The 20,464-nt window shown below is 38.0% G+C and overlaps 1 protein-coding gene across 1 annotated transcript in view; it reads left to right on the top strand.

Moving 5' to 3' along the window:
* DNAH11 (dynein axonemal heavy chain 11) overlaps positions 1–20,464 on the top strand; it is a 363,722-nt gene that overhangs the window by 199,087 nt on the left and 144,171 nt on the right. Inside the window, exons 46-53 of the mRNA XM_089673152.1 lie at positions 1,889–2,062; positions 4,386–4,590; positions 7,419–7,584; positions 7,691–7,793; positions 10,811–11,050; positions 12,737–12,898; positions 14,309–14,502; positions 14,782–14,944. Coding sequence (XP_089529278.1) covers positions 1,889–2,062; positions 4,386–4,590; positions 7,419–7,584; positions 7,691–7,793; positions 10,811–11,050; positions 12,737–12,898; positions 14,309–14,502; positions 14,782–14,944 — 1,407 coding nt within the window. The remainder of the gene's footprint in view (positions 1–1,888; positions 2,063–4,385; positions 4,591–7,418; positions 7,585–7,690; positions 7,794–10,810; positions 11,051–12,736; positions 12,899–14,308; positions 14,503–14,781; positions 14,945–20,464) is intronic.

The raw sequence follows: 20,464 nt of genomic DNA, 5'->3' as shown, positions 1-20,464 counted from the left end.
AGAAATGGAGCATTCATACAGCGTAGCAGTGTTGCCAACTGGACCAGCCAGCTTCTTTCTCTGCAGTGCATTTGAAATTGCAAGCCTGGCACTTTGTATGCTTACAAAAGAATTTTCATGACACTCTTTCACAGCTTACCACAACCTACAGAGCCTTTGCACAAGTGCACTATGGTAACCAATCAGCTCCTAGCTTTTATTGTCAATGTTTAATTGAACAAGTTAAAGTTAGAAGCTGATCAGTTAGGATGCACCGCTGTACCAGATACCATTTTTATTAAATCTCCTCCACTGTATATCTTTGTTGGCGTGTAATTAAAATGTATCTAAACGCAAAATCAAAAATGTAATATATTGCAGCTTACAAGTCCTTAGATGTGGTGGCTACATGTGTTTTCTTATTTAGTTTGTTTCCCTTATTTTTACCTTACACTTTTTGGCTTAAGGTGACAATGTTCACTTGCTGGATTAGCCCTGTCAATCTAGTGCAGGAAATGTGATAGGACTACCAAACGTATCCCCTCTCCCCATCTCTATAACATTAGGGAAGGGGTTCTGTAGTCCACTGAGATTGCAGAATACAAATAACTGCTAACTGATGATAGTGCAGCAGAGGCAGAGCACAGGAAATGATCAAATACAAGATTTCTGGAAGGATTAACAGTTTTTTTGCACACATGAAACACATATAACATAACACTTCTAATTGTAAGTTACAGGCCATGAAAGAACAAATACGAGAAGATCATTATTAGGGGTTGCATATACTTTATTTCAGCAGTTTTAACACATGATCAGGTGTTGTACTAATGCAGGTGCCTTAACACAACACATAAGGGTTGATTTACTAAAGGCAAATAGACTATGCACTTTACAAGTGCAGATTCACTCAATTTCCACGGAACTTAGTAAATGTGGTAAAGCTCTGCTGATTTCCATCATGCTTGCATGCACCTGATTTGTTATTCTTTACCAAGTGAAGATTGCCACATTTACTAAGAAAAAAGTGCAACTTCAGTTGCAAAGTGCACAATTTATTTGCCTTTAGTAAATGCACCCTATAGTGCGAATGGGCCTTTAGAGTCCAGGTATCCATCATACCATGCATTTAAACTCTTCTCCCACCATTTTTCTCCCTCTTGTCTTTTCAACAAATATTCCTTTTCTAGTTCATATCACATCTTCCTTTCCTCTTTCATATTAGTTTTTATTACTGCTGGAAATAAAGTAACAGCAAACCTGTACTATTCTATGAAAACTAAATTGTCCCTTCCAGATATGTTAAAACGTTTCATACATGCCCAGGTTGGTGCAGCACTTACGGAATTTATGACTAAGGGGGCCTCTTTTTGTATTTCCTTTCATGTTGATTGAAATCTGTAATAAACACAGATTATACACCTTTGATAAAATGCAGACATTCATTCTCATGCAACAAGTCTTTGGGTCTACCGCTAGTAAACCACCTTTAAATACTGAACACAAACACCAAAAATCTGCAAAAAAGCATGTATTCAGTAGCAGAGGGGCAACAAAACAAAGAATTCAGTACACTAGGTGAAATTAAAGTCATATAATACTTTGCTGTGTGAAAGACTTTCCAGCTAATCCATCTAAATTGAGACAAATTATTATGTAGTAGATCTGCTTTAGATGAAATATAAGGATAGCACATTATGAAAAATGAGGTTTACAATAAGGCAGAGACTTTCAGGAGATTTTATCCTGGAGTTGGCGCCATGGACTCTGGCTCCGGTGTAATGCAGCTGGTGCTTGGGACTTCAGGTGTCCAGGATTGTGGGAAGCCTGAGGCTGCTTATGAGATCATATTCATTATTTCTATCGGCAAAAAAAGATTGACCTTAATGTATTTTTTTTCTGTTTCAAGCTAATGGATTACAGAGCTGAATTCAGCCATTGGTGGATCAAAGAAATGAAGGCGGTGAAATTTCCAGGGCAAGGAACCGTTTTTGACTATTATTTGGATAACAAAACTAGAAAGTTTATCCTGTGGAGTGAAAAAGTCCTAAAATTTAACATGGATCCAGATATGCCTTTACAGGTAGGTAGCATATAGCTTCATATTGAGGTGATTAAGGATCATGAGGTCCAATGTTATCCTAATGGGATTTACAGGGGACCTTTATTTAAAGTCAAACATGATTGTAACTAGGCATACTCAGTTCTTTTTAAATTCACAGTAACCTACCAAGAGTTTGACAGGCATACCCCAGCCTTTCCTGCATTAAATTATTAGATATTACAAAGGGACAGGATCTTGGAATAGAGCTGAGACACTGTGTAATGGATGGAAAAGTGAACTTGGGCAAAAGAGCACCTGCAAATTACTTACTGTATGTGCTAGCTATGGACATTTTTTTCAAGTATAAGATTGAGTCCAGGTTTACAGCCTATTTTTTTTTTAAAAGCATTTATTTATGATTTTTTTTTTGTACGTATATAAAGCAGAAGTCATCTAAACCAGGGTGACGGCATAAAAGTCGGCTGCACAGAGCCCAACAACAAAAATGGCATGACAATACAACATAAGCCATCCATAAAATAATACAACTCAACCTAAGTTTCATTGAACATGTTTTTTGAATCAGCGTTGTATTTACTGTCAATGTAAAGGAACAGAAAGATGAGCATTGTTGGCACTCTTGGTGAATGCGTTTCATAGGTCCCTTGGCTTTAATAACCCTCACAGCCCTGGAAGATTTCTGCCTAAGTGGTAGGAGGGGGTATTGGAGGATGGAAGATTTCAACTAAAAGCAGCAACCATCAGCACAAGGGACACTTTGAATTAATAGTAAATATAGTCACTTGTGCTGATTTAAAATAAAATGACTAAACTTAGGCTTTAAGGCCATAGGTTTATGTAAAGAATTAAGACTAATAATATTTTCTGCTGACTTTATTTTTTTTTTTTTTATAAGATTTTATATTTTGGAAATGTTATGTGCTAAATACACACAAAAACACAGGAGGGTTGATTTACTAAAGGCAAATAGTCTGTGCACTGCAAGATCTGAGGGGAAGCTCTGCTGATTTCTATCATCCAATCATGTACAAGCAAAAATGCTGTTTTTTATATTTACCTTGCATGTGATTGGGTATTCTTTGCAAAGTGAAGCTTTACCTCATTTACTAAGCTCTGGAGCAGCTGCACTTGCAGTGCACAGAATGTTTGCCATTAGTAAATCAACCCCAATGTGTCCCTCAGGGCAAAAAAAAAACGAAAAAAAAAAAAACCTTACATTTTGTCAGGTACTGTCTGAAACCAACCTAATACAATATGAAGCATGTGATCATAGAATAGACATGACATAACCTGCACAAACCAGTCAATATAAATATGCACAGAAAAGTGGTAACAAAGTGTGACGGTTAAATACAGACTACAAGATATCCAGTTATGTTTTTGCGCATAGCATTAAGTAAGAGATATGTTTCCTTTGCATATGTAATACACCTATTCATTTCCAGTAGCCAATCTGCTATTGTGTGTGTGGGGATGGAGCTAGGGTTTCTGGAGGTGAAATGCACCGAACTGTAAGAATTCTATGAGCAGGGAAAAGTGATCTGGAGACTGCGAGAGAGGACACCATTACTGCACTGATAACCTCAGACCAGTATTGTTTGAGTTTGAGGCAGCACCACAGTAGATATATCATTTTTCTCTGGGGGTTTACTAGAACAGGAGTCTGGATGCAGGAGTCTGGATACAGCCCTATACTTGTAAGGAAGTGGACCATATTTTTATATTTTTTTTGCTCCAGTTTAATAAATTAAGTAGATTTACCTTGTTTTTTGTATGAAAAGCATACTATGAAAAAAAAGTTTGTGTTCCATAAAGCCACATAGCCTCCATTTTATTCCTAAAAAGTTTAAAAGTGAAACAAAATAGCTGATGTTTTCTTTTCCATACATTATCCTTGCTCTTTTGTATAACTAAATGAATGTGTATGTATTCAAAGGCTCACTCACATCTTCAACCCAAATTGACCCATAGTTTTCTAGTGTAGTCTCCATAGTACATTGTTTGCTCTGTAAATAGTTCTAAAAGCAACCATTACTAGACCTTGGGATGCACATTCCCATATGTTAAAAAGGATGTAATGATCTTAGGTATGAGTGAAGACTAAATGCTTTCAGCATGAATTTCTGCTTCATTAACACTGATCTCCTCTTTATTATATTTATTGATTTCACAGTGATGTCTTTGGTTTCTAAGTAAGCAATTACATATTCTGGTGTTATTTTTTTTTTATAACCACACTTATTATGTTTGATTATTTCAAATCTTTTAATTTTAGATTTGCCATTTTGAGCTTAGGAAACCATTACTATATTGACAAATTACTATGTTTTCATCCCTGCAGGCAGTTTTTGTCCATACCTCTGAAACCACATGTCTGGGATACTTTACTGACCTGCTGATACAGAAAGCCAAGCCAGTTATGTTAGTGGGAGGTGCAGGAGTGGGCAAGACGGTGTTCCTGAATGACAGATTGGCCTTCCTGTCTGACCATTACATGATATCTAAAGTTCCATTCAACTACTATACCACATCAGCTGCGCTGCAAAGTAAGCAAGACAGAGGAAGTATTGTGTTTCTAGTGAGCAATTATTTTGAATCCATGTTTAAGTTAAAGTAAATTGTGATGTGAGTTTCACATTTTAATTCCTTCTTTTCCATGTTTATTGTATTAATATAGAGATTTGTGGATAACTTACTAGAGGGGGCTCTGTATTTTACTCGGCTTCATTCAACATCCCTGCTTAACAGCTGTTAAGATAAGATACCAGCCACCTAGGGAGTGCATTGTTTTCAGATGGTCAGCTGACTAATGCTAGCCATAGTTTATGCAATATTCTTTTCTTTCAATTATGGGTTGAAGGAAAGAAAATTACTTGATTCCTCCATCAACACAGTCAGTGTTGATGGGGGAATTCCTCTCGCTGCACTATTGTATTCTGACAGTGCCATCACATTAAAATGATCACTGCTGGCGGCTACAGTTGCCAGAAAAACCCTGACAGGCTGGTTGTACAGAAGTCAAGTGATAGATCGACTTCAGTAAAACCATCCTGACCATTGATGGATTAAAATTATTCTATGGCTGGCTTTGTAGATGTGCATTGTGAGAAGGAGCTGTGATGCACAATCATTGCAGTCAAAACAGGAAGCAGTATATGAGCATGTAATGAACGAATATGGCTGCCCTCCATGTACATATATAATTACAAGTGAGACAAAGAAATAATGATTTATATAAAACTGATATCTTTCACATACACACACATGCATTATATCACAGAAAATACTTTACAATCTTTTTAACACAATGTATAGATTTGTTACAAGCCATTTATTTGAGAGATTAGGAACAGTATAAAATGGTATCTGAATTACAATGGCATTCACTGTATGCTTGTATTATTTTTGAATACCTAGTAGTTCCTATTTAAATGATCATCATTGTGCTTCAATGTGCTTTCTAAGTTTTTGACTATTATTTGGATAACAAAACTAGAATGTTTATCCCGTGGAGTGAAAAAGTCCTAAAATTTAACATGGATCCAGATATGCCTTTACAGGTAGGTAACATATAACTTCATATTGAGGTGATTAAGGATCATGAGGTTCAGTGTTATCCTAATAGGATTTACAGGGGACCTTAATTTAAAATCAAACATGATTGTAACTTCACAGTAACCTACCAAGAGTTTGACAGGCATACCCCAGCCATTCCTGCATTTAATTATTAGATAATACAAAGGGACAGGATCTTAGAACAAAGCGGAGACACTGTAATGGATGAAATAGTGAACTTGGGCATAAGAGCACCTGCAAATTGCTTACTGTATTTGCTAACTATGGACATATACAAAGCAGAAACCATCTAAACCAGGGTGATGGCATAAAGGTTGGCTGCGCAGAGCCCAACAACAACAAATGGCATGACAATACAACATAAGCCATCCATTAAACAATACAACCCAACCTGTTTCATTGAACATGTTTTTTGAATCAGCATTGTATCTATTATCAAGGTAAAGGAACAGAAAGGATGAGCATAGTCAGCACTCTTAGTGAATGCCTTTCATAGGTCCCTTGGCTGTAATAACCCTCAAAGCCCTGGAAGATTTCTGCCTAAGTGGTAGGAGCGGGAGAGGGAGGGGGTATTGGAGGATGGAAAATTTCAACTAAAGCCGCAGCCATGATTTTTTATAAAACTGATATTTTTCATATACACACACATAAAGTATATCACAGAAAATATTATACAATATTTTTAACACAATGTATCGATTTGGTACAAGCCATTTTGAGAGATTAGTAACAGTATAAAATGGTAACTGATTTACAATGGCATTTACTGTATACCATGTATTATTTTTGAACACCCAGTAGTTCCTATTTAAATCTCCTAGATTGTAAGCTTGAAAGAGCAGGGCCCTTGACCCCCTCGTGTATTGTTTTGTTACTGTATTGTCTCATGTTCTGTCCCCCACTATAATGTACAGCGCTGAGCAAACCTTTTAGCGCCATATAAATACTGTATAATAATAATAAATGATCATCATTGTGCTCCAATGTACTTTGTCAACCTATAGTTCTGTTTTCTTGGCCTAGGTAAACATCAGGGACATTTCCTTGGTCCCAGCAGGATAAGATATCAACCAATAAACTGGTTATAAATGGATTCTGGATAGCATATATTCTGATATCAATCATAACTAAGCTTCCCAATATCTTGGAAAGTCACAGCACATGCTTTAAAAATGGTACATTGGATTCTACTACTAGAGAACCTAGAGTTAACAAGTTATTGGGTTACAAATCAAGTGACACCTTGCAACCGCCCCTGAACCTCACCATTAACCTAACTCTTAGGCTAATCATTACACTTAAATCTCCCCTTACTCTGGCCAAACCTACCAACTACATGCAGCAAAAACACTAAAATACCAATGCACAAAATCAACTCTCCACTTTCAAAAAATGTTTTCCTCTTCCTTTATTAGTTTTACTATAAACACATAGTTTTTAAAAAAAAGTGTAAGGCTTTTATTTCACCGCAATTAACTTTTTTAATTCCCCTCTGTCCTGTTTGGAGATCTTTTTCTCAAAATGGTAAAAACAATTATCAAGTGACATATGAGCATTTAGAACAGCATTTGTTTTAGTCTGTTCAGATGCTTGATACATTCTAGCAATACCCTTCAATTATGTCAAAGAATTCTAATTACTTCCATGTTAAAATAAGTTTGAGTCGTGAATCCCTATTTTAGCATAATGAGGAGGAGACAGCCTTTTCTGTTGGCTACACAGAGAAGTTGAAGAAGCATTCCTTTCTATAACTCCTTCAATGCACAAGTATTTAGTTTACATTTTCTGCTTCCATCAGGGATTCTAGAGAAGTCCTTGGAGAAGAAAGCAGGACGTAACTATGGCCCAATAGGAAATAAAAAATTGGTATATTTTATCGATGACATGAACATGCCTGAGGTTGACAAGTATGGAACGGTCCAACCACACGCCCTAATCAGACAGCACCTTGACTATGGACATTGGTAACATTCTCACATGATTTTGTAATGTAATAAATACAAAATTAATTTACCAGTGTTATATTTTAATGGAACAAAGGCACTTAATCTTTCTAATCTATTGTTGTAGGTATGAACGGCAGAAGATGACCCTAAAAGAAGTTCATAACTGCCAGTATGTGGCGTGTATGAATCCAACTGCTGGAAGCTTTACCATTAACCAAAGACTGCAGGTAAAATTGTATTTCCTAAAACCTACCACTTTACACCTGTATATCTAGTTTTCACATTGTCCGTTTTGGTTACATTTTAATTTCAACTGTCGATGTCTACAGTTGCTTTGTGTTGGTTGTAGTTAAATAATTTTTCATTTAAAAAAACTGTGTTAATGACGTCTTACTTCACTGGAAAAAATTGTTATATATGGGATCTTTTAGTAAGACTGTGAATGCAATACTGTTTCCCGCTCAATCAATCAATCATTTACAGTTAATTTCTTAACTGGGTTATCTTTTAACTGAGCTGTCTACAGTAAACTAATTTTGAATGACTGATAAGCACTTTGCACTTTACTTAACGATTTTTGCACTGCCAAGTATACTGAATAAGTTAGGCTTGTTTAATATGAGCATGCAGTCTGCAGCAACTGGTGGCAACCAAATCAGCTGTTTCTTCAGACTGCTATCAAATGTCTTTAGGCAGCCTTATTTATTTGTTTTTTTCAGCATTCTATATGATATGGACTGTTTGAATAAAATAATAGTTTTATTAAAACTTCAAATTGCTGTTGTTAATCAAACTAGAAACTGTTCACTTGATTTGATTTTTAGTGTGCCAGGCAACAGTATCCCAGAGCCTGTGAAAAATAGCCCCATGCTCCACTGCTTGAAAGAATGAGTTTGATTTATGTAAAGTGGCTCTTGTCATAAAATGCAATAAGTCCCAACTTTGAATTGTACCTTTTCATTTCAATAAATTTTAATTGGGAAAAAAAAATTGAGTGCAAAGATATCAAGCATTAAACTCTACAACAGAGAGGTCAAGGCAATACACTTTTAGTAAAAGCAGATATCAAGAATTGTCAGCCATAAAAGACAGGAACAAATGATGTAGTATTGGATAGTTAAAGCAGAACTTCAATCTCTCAATCAATATTGACTATTTTTAATCCTGATGCTCAGTCCTAGCATTAGTAAAAAATATCTAAAAATATATATTTACTTGTTTTAAACTTTTCTTTTCTAAACATTTCTTCAGTTACTTCAGTTGGCAAATGATGTCATACAGGAGTCTTCAGGAGAGTTTTCTTAGCTAAGCACACCACCTTGCCTGCATTCCTGAGCTAAGGGCAGCAGGATTCCAAGAAAGAAATGCTACATGAATCATCTGCCCTTACTCAAGATGGCCATGACCAGAAATGCTAGGGGTGTTTTTCAAAGTAATTTGTCAGCAAAATAAAGCTTGTATACATAAATGGATGGGGTGTTTTAAGTATTAAAAATGAATTAAATAGAGTAATTGGTAGAGGAGGAAATTATCATATAGGGCTGGAAAATGTTCATGCTTTTGCAAAGAAAAGGTAGGTTTGCAGAAAAGATATACAAGCATATACTGAACAGCTTACATTAGGAAAAACATGGCACATTTGATAGCCTGGTTGGAAATCACAAGGAAAAACAGCCACATATGTGGCAAGAAACAATAAAAACAAATGGAGAGAAGAAATGTTAAAGGATAAGTTCACATTTTAACAAAAAATAATAAATGCACATTTTTTTTGCAGGTAAAAAAAATGTGCATTTATTCTTTTTTGTTTCTGGAGCCTCTAAAGCATTGCACCAGTGACCAGCTGATGCCATGCAAGTCTCCTGCAGAGCTGTCACTGTATCTGAGTGCCTGTACATCGTATGGGCAAGCAGATACATTCTGATAGGAAGACTCAATTAAATACCACAGCGCTCCACAGCAAAGGCTGCAAGGACTTGTAGTTTTCTCATTCACAAAACACTGTGAATGAGTGACGTATCTAGGTGGGTGGAATCCCGCATAGCCGTGTTTTTTTTCAAATTGTGACAGCTAGCAGGGGAAGAAGATCCCCTACTAGCTGTCACAACAGGGGATCGGGGGGGAAGGTGCGGGATGCACCCTGAATATAGGTGTAACATATTACATAAGGTAAATTTATCCTTTACAAAGGGAAGGAAAAGGAAGAAAGAAATGTGGACGGTGGGTAGTGATAGGGTAGAGGGGTGGGGGTTCTAGGGTGGTATATTGTGCCATGTCACTGGGTGCTCTAAAAGTACAAGCATATAAATATGGATCACATCAGCAGCAATGAATGTTTGAAAGTATCAGGGAGATAATTCTTCATCCATGGAGTCCAAACACTTCAAAATTTGTTGACCATGTCATTGAGTGTTTATGTGAATAATCGTTTATTTGATTATTGTTGAGGTTGATTTTTGCTATAACATTCCCTAAAGTCATGTAGACCAATTAAAATACCCTAGTCTGAAATCTTCTGATTTTTGGACAGTTCTATTATATGTCTATTATCTCCTAGATTGTAAGCTCGAAAGAGCAGGGCCCTCGAACCCCTCGTGTATTGTTTTGTTACTATACTGTCTCATGTACTGTCCCCCACTATAATGTACAGCGCTGAGCAAACCTTTTGGCGCTATATAAATACTGTATAATAATATAATAATAATATGTGTGTCTTTAGTGGGTGTCAGCCAGTTGGCACCCCCTAAGACACCATCCTAAAGAGGAGGGGTCAAACATAGCCATTGTGGTATGGAATTAATGGAGAGAAGCCCAGGTTTACCATATTTGTTTCCATTTCTCCTTGAAGTCCCTTTTCCACCCTCTGATATATGGGAAGAAAACAGACCTTGGCCCACAAGGAAAGAGTTATAAATAGTAGAACATGTGCTGGGTTGCACCTTTTAACCAAAAAGAGCATTGTGCTATAGACTTAATTCACCAACACACTAGGATACAGATCCTTATTTTCAAAAAAGGATAACTGGTTTCAGCCCGAGTTTGAAAATTACAGTTACTTAGCTAACATTTATAGTCGTTTTCTTTGTTACAACTTTGAGAATTGAGCCTATTGTGTTTTATAAAGTTTTTTTTTTTTGAGCAGTCATTCGTTCACGGTTTCTACATTTAAAACATTGGAATATTAATTGAATATGCATTTGTATACTAAAACAAGCATCATGTTTAATTTATTTTATCTGATTAGAGACATTTCACAGTATTTGCTGTAAATTTTCCATCAAATGATGCACTGGAAGCCATCTTTGCCAAGATACTTAGCTTCCACTTTCAGCAACACACGTTTCACCCATCTATTCTCCGCACTGGGCCTACTGTCATACAGGCTGCAATGTGGCTCAACCAGAAAATGGTGCAGAATTTCCTGCCTACTGCAATCAAGTTTCATTATATTTTCAATCTGCGGGACATTGCCAACATTTTCCAGGTATGCTAACATCCCAGTACAAGTAACAATATGCAAATGTGTTGTTGATCAGTGGCTCGAGATTCTGTTAGGCTTGTGTTTTTTAAATTTTTAATTCCAGTCTGTGAGGATTTCTACCCATTTCCTGTCAGGACAAGTTTGTTGGCTGGTTACAAACTTTAAAGCTAAACTCCAGGGAAAAAAGTTATACCCTTGCAGTGGATCCTGCTGCTCGTTTTACCTACGGAATGATTTGCGCCGCATCACTTCAAAATTGAAGACTCATGTAGAGTCTGGAGGAGTTTGATGCCTTTCATCGCCTCCCATTCAAGTCTATGGTGATGCTCTGCTAATGAGCTGGCAGGCGTTTGCAGTGCGGTTGCGGCACATTAATAACATTACAGTTTACAGTTTATAAGCGTTTGTGGTGTGGTTTTAATGCTTGTAAAATCCCTATAAACGTGTAAAAAAATGTGCATTCGGCATCCTTTTTAAAGCTTCTAAATGCCCATGCTAAAGCTCCTTAATGCCTTTCTAATGCCCATACTAATGCTACAGGAGTGTTTGTTTAGAATTAGAAACTTAGTCAAATATGGACAAGCATAACGTGTTTCAAGGGTAAAAAAATATTTTTTGTTAAAGTTTTTATTCTATTTTCCTGCTACCAGTGGTCCCTATTAATATCCCCCCCCCCTTTTGTTCCTGTAGCAATCATATATTTTTACTGCGTTGTTTCCTGCTACCTTTATTAGTTATTTAGCCTCAACGCATTTTGGCAGAATTTTTTTTTGTTCCATTTTATCATTCCTAATTCTTCTTTTTCTCCCCCTCCCCCCCTTCCTTTTTTCAGATTATACAGTGTGAGTATTTTTAAGTATCCTGTATAGTCTCCATACTTACCAAATCTCTCTGTCTGTGCTCTTTCATCCACATATATTAACAGATAAGTTACCTGATATATCACAGTTTTACTAATATTTTTTTAAAATATGTAATTTTACCCTTGCACTCTTTACCATTTGTCAATACAGCACTTTCTAGTATTGTAGTTTACAAATGTTATTATTTAGTGCTTTTTTTAATTGTGTACATGTTGTGGATTGCCTACCATAATGTGTGTCTATTGTTTTCTTGTGACATTTGCCGAGAATGCAGCATCCATCCAACCCCCCCCCCCCCCCCCCACACACACACACACACACACACACACACACACACGTCACCTAAGGATTCGGACTTCCTCACAGTGTGACTCAAGACAACACCAGCTCTTGTTATCTACACCATCTGCTGGCCCATTGGAGCCCCTGCTGCTGCATGTTTGGTGGCCATTTATTGCCTCTGTGTACCTTCAGCAGATAGGATCTGCTAGTGACATTATAACTTAGGTGAGCCCTAGTCAGCTGATGTAGAAACTAAAGGCTCACATTTTGACAAGCTATGGTGTCCGGGATATATATATATATATATATATATATATATATATGTGTGTGTGTGTGTATGTATGTATGTGTATATATATATATATATATATATATAGAGAGAGAGAGAGAGAGAGAGAGAGAGAGAGAGAGAGAGAGAGAGAGAGAGAGAGAGAGAGAGAATTTATTTGGGATCTGATTGATGTCTTAGATCTTTAAAAACAAAATCTATAATGCTATAGCAAAATGTTTCTGATTATATTGTTTAAATTTCCCTTTTCTCCAGGGAATTTTGTTTGCTACTCCAGATTGTTTAAAACAACCAAATGATTTAATTCAGCTGTGGCTTCATGAGTCTTCACGGGTTTATGGAGATAAACTGATAGAAGCGAAAGACTCAGATTTGTTTAAGAAGCTACTTCAAGATACAGCCAGGAAATACTTTGAGGTAAAGCAATCAATGTTATCATGCTGTTAGCCATAATGGGAGAGGAAAAACATGCTAGGAAGTAGTGTCTTGGTAGAAGGTATTATTATGTCTCTTCTAAGAAAAACTTCTTTCTATTTCATCTAGAAATTTTTTTGTGTGCACCAAGTGCAATGCATAAGCGAGGTGTTGGGATAGTATAACTCCAGTGCATATATATATATCTATATATATGTGTAGTTTTAATTGACAACATGCAGCCATTGTATGCTAAGCTTTAGGCAGCAGCATTAGCATTTTTAAGGAGGATTTTCTGCCATATTTGAAATAGTCCAGAATGAGAGGCTACCGGGTTTACAAACATACACAGCTGAAGAGCTAAAAGCAGCTATACATGGATTGGAATGTGGCCAGTTCAGCAGGAAACAGCTGAATTTCGATTCATGTATTGGCAGTCTGGTTGTATAGAAGTCGATCTACTGATTGATTGTGTACAACCAGCCTGTCAGTTTTCTCCTGAACAGTCAGCACCAATGATCTGTGTATTCTGATGGTGGGAAAGTCTCCCCACTGTCAGAATACTAGAACCTAGTGGGATAATTCCCCCATCCACATCGAATGTGTGGATGGGGAAATCAGGTCATTTTTTTTTTTTTTTGTTCAGCCCCCTGGTTAAACTGAAAAAAAAATTAATTCATTGTCTGCCTTAGAGGACAGACATCTGTCCTTTGATTTGTCAATGTACACAGGTCACCAACACCCATGTAGTATAGTGTAATTATTAGAAAGCTTGTGTGCTCTGTAAACTGAGTTTCATGATTGTACCATGTGATACGTTTTGTAAAATAAATCCTTCAGTGCTTTCTCACTCAGAGCAAGTACGCAGGTCAGTTCAGTCAAAGGGATGTCATAGCTCCTTGTCTGCATACTTGTTGTAGATCATGGATTCGGACAATTTTGAATAGATAGAATAGAAAAATAGATCAACATTGTTGGCCTACATATTATTCTCAGTACGTTTTCATTAATAAACTAGAAGTGATGGAACACAAAATTATAAAAAAAAAGCACACAATTTTTTTCAGTAAATGGAAATAAGGATATTTAGTAATTTATTTATTAATCATCATCTGTGATTCTGTTTAGAAGTGAAATTACACTTTCAAATGTATGTCCAGACATTTTTGGTAAACTGTAAAATCAGGAGCAGAAGGAAAAAACGCTTTCTATTTATTTTCAATTTCAAGGAACCTTTTACTTTAATATTTAAACTATTTTGAACACTTCTTATGAATCTCTGTGCTTTGCTCTCTTGCTTTTATTTTTGCCATTTATTTAGAAATCAGCATTCTGTTCCCAAGTGATTGAAAGAAATGAAGTAATTGACCTGGCTAAATCAGAGACTTGAATTTTTTCATGCCTTCATTTTAGGGTATAGAAGACCATGTCTTGTTAAAGCAGCCTCTTATATTTTGTCATTTTGCCAATGGAGTTGGAGAGCCATCGTATCTGCCAGTGCAAGGATGGGATGCCCTAAGGAAAACACTCGATGAAGCCCTAGAAAGCTACAATGAGCTGAATGCAGCTATGAATCTGGTTTTGTTTGAAGATGCCATGCAGCATGTGTAAGTCATGGACTGATATATTGTATGTGAAAGAAAAAAAAATTATACATTTACTCAAAACCTTAGAACATGTGTAGGACACATTCATTTTCTTCTCCGTTTAACTTAACCAAACTTAGACCTTGGTAAGAAGGTGATGAAGTGGAAGGGTGTGGCCAGTAATGTCTGGCCGACTATCGGTCCCTTTGCTAGGAACATTGTGTGTGCTTTACCATGGAATAAATGTAATGTGTACATCATTGTTGAATTTGTACTTTTACACTGTTATGTTTCTTGTAGATGTCGAATCAGTCGCATCTTGGAGGCCCCACGAGGTTATGCACTGCTGATTGGTGTGGGCGGCAGTGGGAAACAAAGTCTGTCTAAACTAGCTGCGTACATTGGTTCTCTGGAAGTTTTCCAGATCACACTGAAAAATGGATATGGTATACAAGACCTTAAGGCAAGGACACTAATGTGTACGAGTAATCTATATTTAACCACTTGCCCTCCAGAGGATTTACCCCCTAACTGACCAGGCCATTTTTTACAATACGGCACTGCACTGCTTTAACTGACAATTGCGCGGTCATGCAATACTGCACCCAAATGAAATTTATGTCTTTTTTTTGGTTGTAATTGATCACCTCTGCTTTTATTCTTTTTTTCGCTATACAGTATACAAAAAAAGACTGACTATTTTGTAAAAAACAATATTTTTGACTTTTTGCTATAAAAATATCCATTAAAAAAAATTTTAAAATCAAATTTTGCCATACATTTATAGTGTCTACAAATGGTGGTAAATATACTGGAATTTCCTCTTTTTTTTGTACTAGTAATAGTGGTGATCAGTGACTTATTGCAGGACTGCATCGGGCATTCTGACACTGGTGGGAACTAACTGTCACTGACATCCCCAATGACACTAATACAGTGATTAGTGCTAATAAAAAGCACTGACACTGTACTAATGACACTGGGCAGGAAGGAGATAACATCTGGGGCGATCAAAGGGTTAACTGTTTGCTGTTTTACTGTGTGTGCTGTGTGTGTTTTACTAGGGAAACATGCTACTTTGTATTGCTTTGCTATGCAGAGCAATACAAAGCAGCATGTCGGTTCAGTCAGGGGAGAAATCTGTATTGTTTACACACAGACCTCTCCCCTTTCACTGTTCCACGGTGATTGCCAGGTGCCAGCGGGGAATCTCTGGCTGGGACCCAGGTGATCAACATCTGTAGCCGCCAATGGTTGTGCGAGTAGTGTGGCACGCGTGCACACGCACTTCCTACCTGGAATTGCAAAATATATATATGACTTTGCGCAGCCCTGCCACCCACAGTAGTTCTGTGGCTGGGAACCACTTAATTAGAACTACATTACAGAAGGGGATATTTTTTCACCAATTGTTTCAAATAAATTCTGCTTAATAAAGCTACATTGACCTTTTAGCTGTATGTTCAGATCATTTTTGTGTAGCAGTTTAAAGCTGAGATTCTGCTGCAGTCCTCAGACTCAGTGCACAGGATTCAGACGAGTTGGTCTCCATTTCTTCATTTCCCTCTCCTGCAGTCTTCATCACAGGCATTCATCCCACTGCCCCCAACCCCCAATGTTCTAGCAACCAATGAAGTATTTGCCCTGCCATTTATAGAGGTTGAAACTTCTCCCCAGACCTGTTCCATCTCCTGGCTCCCAGCCTGCTACACAGCTACAGCCACACTGATTAAGCTAAACTGCAATGGTAGGGGGGACTCCGATGGAGACATTGATGTAAGGGGAATTCTAATGGGGACACTGGTGTAAGAGGGTATTCTGATGTGCACACTGATTTAATGTAAGATTCTGATGCGGACATAGATGTAAAGGGTGATTCTGGTTCAGGATAATGATGTCCGGGGAGATTCTAATAGGGTCACTGGTGTAAGAAATGACATTGATGGGGGATACGGATGTAAGGGGGGACATCTTATGGGAACACTGATGTAAGGGGGGCTCTGATGGAGACACTAATGCAAGGGACATTTTTATGGGGACACTTAAGTAAAGGGGGATTTCGGTGGGGATATTGATGTAAGGGAGACTCTGATGGGGACACTGATGTAAGGGGGTATTCTGATGGGGACACTGATGTAAGGGAGGGATTCTGATGGGAACTTTGCTATAAGGGGAGATTGTGATATAATGAAATATGTGTAAAATCTTTGTTTTACAAAATGCATTTCATATAGGATAGGGAATTCCCAAAACAATATGAGTTAGCACAGCAGGCACTGATTTCTTTGTGATAGTTTGTCTGAATGGAACATCTGTTTTTGCTATCTTATAAAGGATGAGATACTACTGGAATGCTCATTGGAGCTCCATGAAAAGCTTCTTTAGGCACAGATATATTAGCAGAATATATGGAAACCACACCACTTGCTGGCTGAATAAAAGACTGTATAATAATAACTTTCAGTTTTTCAATTTCCTTGACCGTAATAAGTAAAAAACAAAGAAATATATACATAACCACTATATATTCCCTTGTTAAAAGACCAATAAGCCTAAAATATATTTTGAAGATTTTTACACTATCAAGCTTTCCTTTAAATCAATCATGTTGTGCATGTAGTAACCAAGATCAATTAACCAGTTTCTTAATTACTGGATTCAGGTGAATAATTGACACGTGCTGGTGCCATACAGAATAGTGGCCTCTCTGTCTGTTTGCTTGCTTTACTCATGGGGATGGACAGACAATTATTGTGGATAGTAGGTAATTGCTATTGCAGAGATCTTGGACTCCCAGAAGACTGTCAAGACTACCTGGCCTTAAACAAGCTCTCAATTTATATTTCTAAACCAGCCTTTTCCAACCAGGATACCCAGGCACCTTGGGGAGCCTTCAGGTTTTTTTCAGGGGTGCATTGACAAAATGCCTAAAAATTGTCCAAATATTATATACAAGCCAGGAGTTTGATCAAGCCTACATCTTAGTTACATGAAACCAAAGGTTTTCATTGTGCACCATTACAACTTTTTATCAGATGGCAACGTAACAGCCAAAGATGTCATTAGATCATTAGATGATAAGAAGGACATCAGTCATCTGCACAGCATCATTGCTTGCATCTTCCCTTCTCCTCTGTGTAAGCACTGAGTTCACACAAGGTGAGTGAGAGAGAGAGAAACTGAGGGAGAAGAGACACCATAGAATACTAGTCAGTACCAGTGTGCAAAAGCGCATTTGCTTTGGAAGAATAAATCCCCTCTAACATTGGGAGTCGTACAAATGTTGCTGCGCTCTGTAAAACTATTCATTTAGTTTTTTACATTTTGTAATAGGTGCCTCGAGATTGTGCAGAATTTTAAAGAGTTCCTTGGGATTGTGCAGAATTTTAACCACCTCCCGTCCGCCATATAGTAATATGATGGGCGCAAGGTGGTTCTCTCGTTCTGGGAGGACGTCATATGACGTCCTCCCATTCTCACTGCGCATGCGCGGCTCAGGGAGCGCTCAGCACGGCGATCGGTGGTGCACTGTGTCCCACGGACACAGTGCACGGCGATCGGTGGTGCACTGTGTCCCACGGACACAGTGGATCACCAATCACGGAAAGAGCCAAAGATGTCAGCTCGGTCATGTGATCAGCTGTGTCCAATCACAGCTGATCACATGTAAACAGGGAAATGCCAGTTATCGGCATTTCTCTCCTCTTGAGCTGTCACGCTGACAGCTCGAGAGGAGAGGAGGGGACATGTACACTGATCATCAGGGCACTGATGATCAGTGTGCCCTGATGATCAGTGTAGCCCCAGCAGTGCCACCTGTCAGTGTCCATCAGTGCCTTATGTCAGTGCCTCGTGCCAGTGCCCATCAGTGCCACATATCAGTGCCCATCTGAGCTGCCTTTCAGTGTCTCCCATCAGTGCCACCTATCAATGCCAATCAGTGCCACCTATCAGTGCCAGTCAGTGCTGCCTATCAGTGCGCATAAGTGCCGCCTATCAGTGCCCATCAGTGCCGCCTATCAGTGCCAGTCAGTGCCGCCTATTAGTGCCAGTCAGTGCCGCCTATCAGTGCTGCCTATCAGTGCCATGTATCGGTGCTGCCTTTCAGTGCCCATCAGTGATGCCTGTCAATGCCCATCAGTGCCACCTATCAGTGTCCATCAGTGCAGCCTATCAGTGCCCATCAGTGCAGCCTCATTAACGCACATCAGTGAAGGAGAAAAATCACTTATTTACAAAATTTTATAACAAAAACTAAGAAAAAACTTTTTTTTTTTCAAAATTTTCAGTGGTTTTTGGTTTAAGAAAAAAAAAACCCAAAGTTGATTAAATACCACCAAAATAAAGCTCTATATGTCACAAAAAAATGATAAAAATTTCATATGGGTACAGTGTTTGACCGCGCAATTGTCATTCAAAGTGCGACAGCGCTGAAAGCTGGAAATTGGCCTGGGCAGGAAGGGGGTATAAGTGCCTGGTAGGCTAGTGGTTAAAGGGTGCTTTGACTGAAAAAAGGTTGAAAAACACTGTTATTTCGTAGGTTTTCAAGGCACACTCCATTTTAAACCTGAAAATGGGTCCTAAAGGCTCATATAGGAAGTACTTCCTAATTTCTTAGCTTTCACCCAGGCACTTCTGTAATGCTGTTAACCTTCTTTGGTCAGTAATCTGATGATTTGAGGAAAGCAATTCCTAGATGCTCCTTGCTGTCTTTCACATACAGAAAGTTGTAAACAATATGTCAATCAATCAGATTTAGGCTTGGCCTGAAAGCTTAAAGGTGAATGGTGATGCAGAATTCAGAAGGGGAGGACACTCTTAGAAATCCTTTAATACACCACATTCGACCTAGCTTCAGGGGGTTACTGGTAACTCACAATAAAGTAAATTGAAATATGTTTCTTATATGGGTGTACCATTGGAGTATTTGCTAGAATGGGTTAGAAGCTCACTGGCTGCTTTCACTGTTGATATTAGAACTGCATTTGTTTTCTCCTTTTGAAAATGCTAGTTGCCTGTCCATCTTATGATACAGCTTTTATACTTATCCAGTCCCTTATCTGGAATAAGTATGCAAACAAGAAGTGCTGACTACTCTTCACTGGCTGTGAGTAACTTTACTCTTGTGGTCCATAACTTGGAAGGAACTTAAGTCACAGGATCAACAAGACTGATGGGTAACTAGCAATTTCACAAGAATTTCAGCAGTGGCAGCCTCCATATTTCTTTGTGTTCCTTTAAGAACAAAAAGTAAATTAAGACTTTATTAGTGAATAAACAAATGTAAAGAGTACAAATCATAGAATATTCTCCCTGCATGATCTATTGAGGTTTGTGTGTGCTTTGCCCCGGAAGAGTTGCAGTACCTCCTAAAAGATTGAAATTGTCTGTTCAGGTACACTCTGATAGCAAAGAATCTTTCCATAAGAAATTAACAGTCTTCATATATATGGAGGGCAGAGCAAGGTGTAAGACAGAAGTCACAAACAAACAAAGGATCTCCCAGCAGCACTTACCAGCCATCCTGCAAAACAACCAATTTGGCCCCAACGGTTTGTGTTAAAAACAGAGGGTGTTGTTTGCACACATTTGCAAATACATGCATAAGCCACAGTCCCGTGTCAAAGGTCCTCTGTATACTGTGGATCTTACTCTAAAGTTTCCAGAGCCTGCATAGTAGGAGCACATATATTAATGGATAGGTTATGGGCAGGTGTGCCTGGAGGAGCCCATCCCTCCTTAAAAGTACACGGACGCACATGATGTCCAGCTATAGCAAAATGACAGCAAAGGCATCCAGTGCGTACCTGCATACAAATTAGCCAACTGCACAAAAGACAGAAGTGATTTACATGTAAAATCTGTAAGCACCAGTCTCTACATGATAAAAACATTCACTGCTGCTGGTATTTTAATGAACTACTCATGTATAACTAAAACATAGCTGTAATATATTTGTAGATTACTGATTGCTTCCCCTTTA

Source organism: Staurois parvus, unplaced genomic scaffold (assembly GCF_062004578.1).
Source record: "Staurois parvus isolate SC_StPar_1 unplaced genomic scaffold, SC_StPar_1.0 ptg000136l, whole genome shotgun sequence".
In the NCBI taxonomy this organism is placed as follows: Eukaryota; Metazoa; Chordata; class Amphibia; order Anura; family Ranidae; genus Staurois; species Staurois parvus.
Note: the sequence above shows the minus strand (reverse complement) of the source record. Positions and strands in the feature narration are given on the sequence as shown.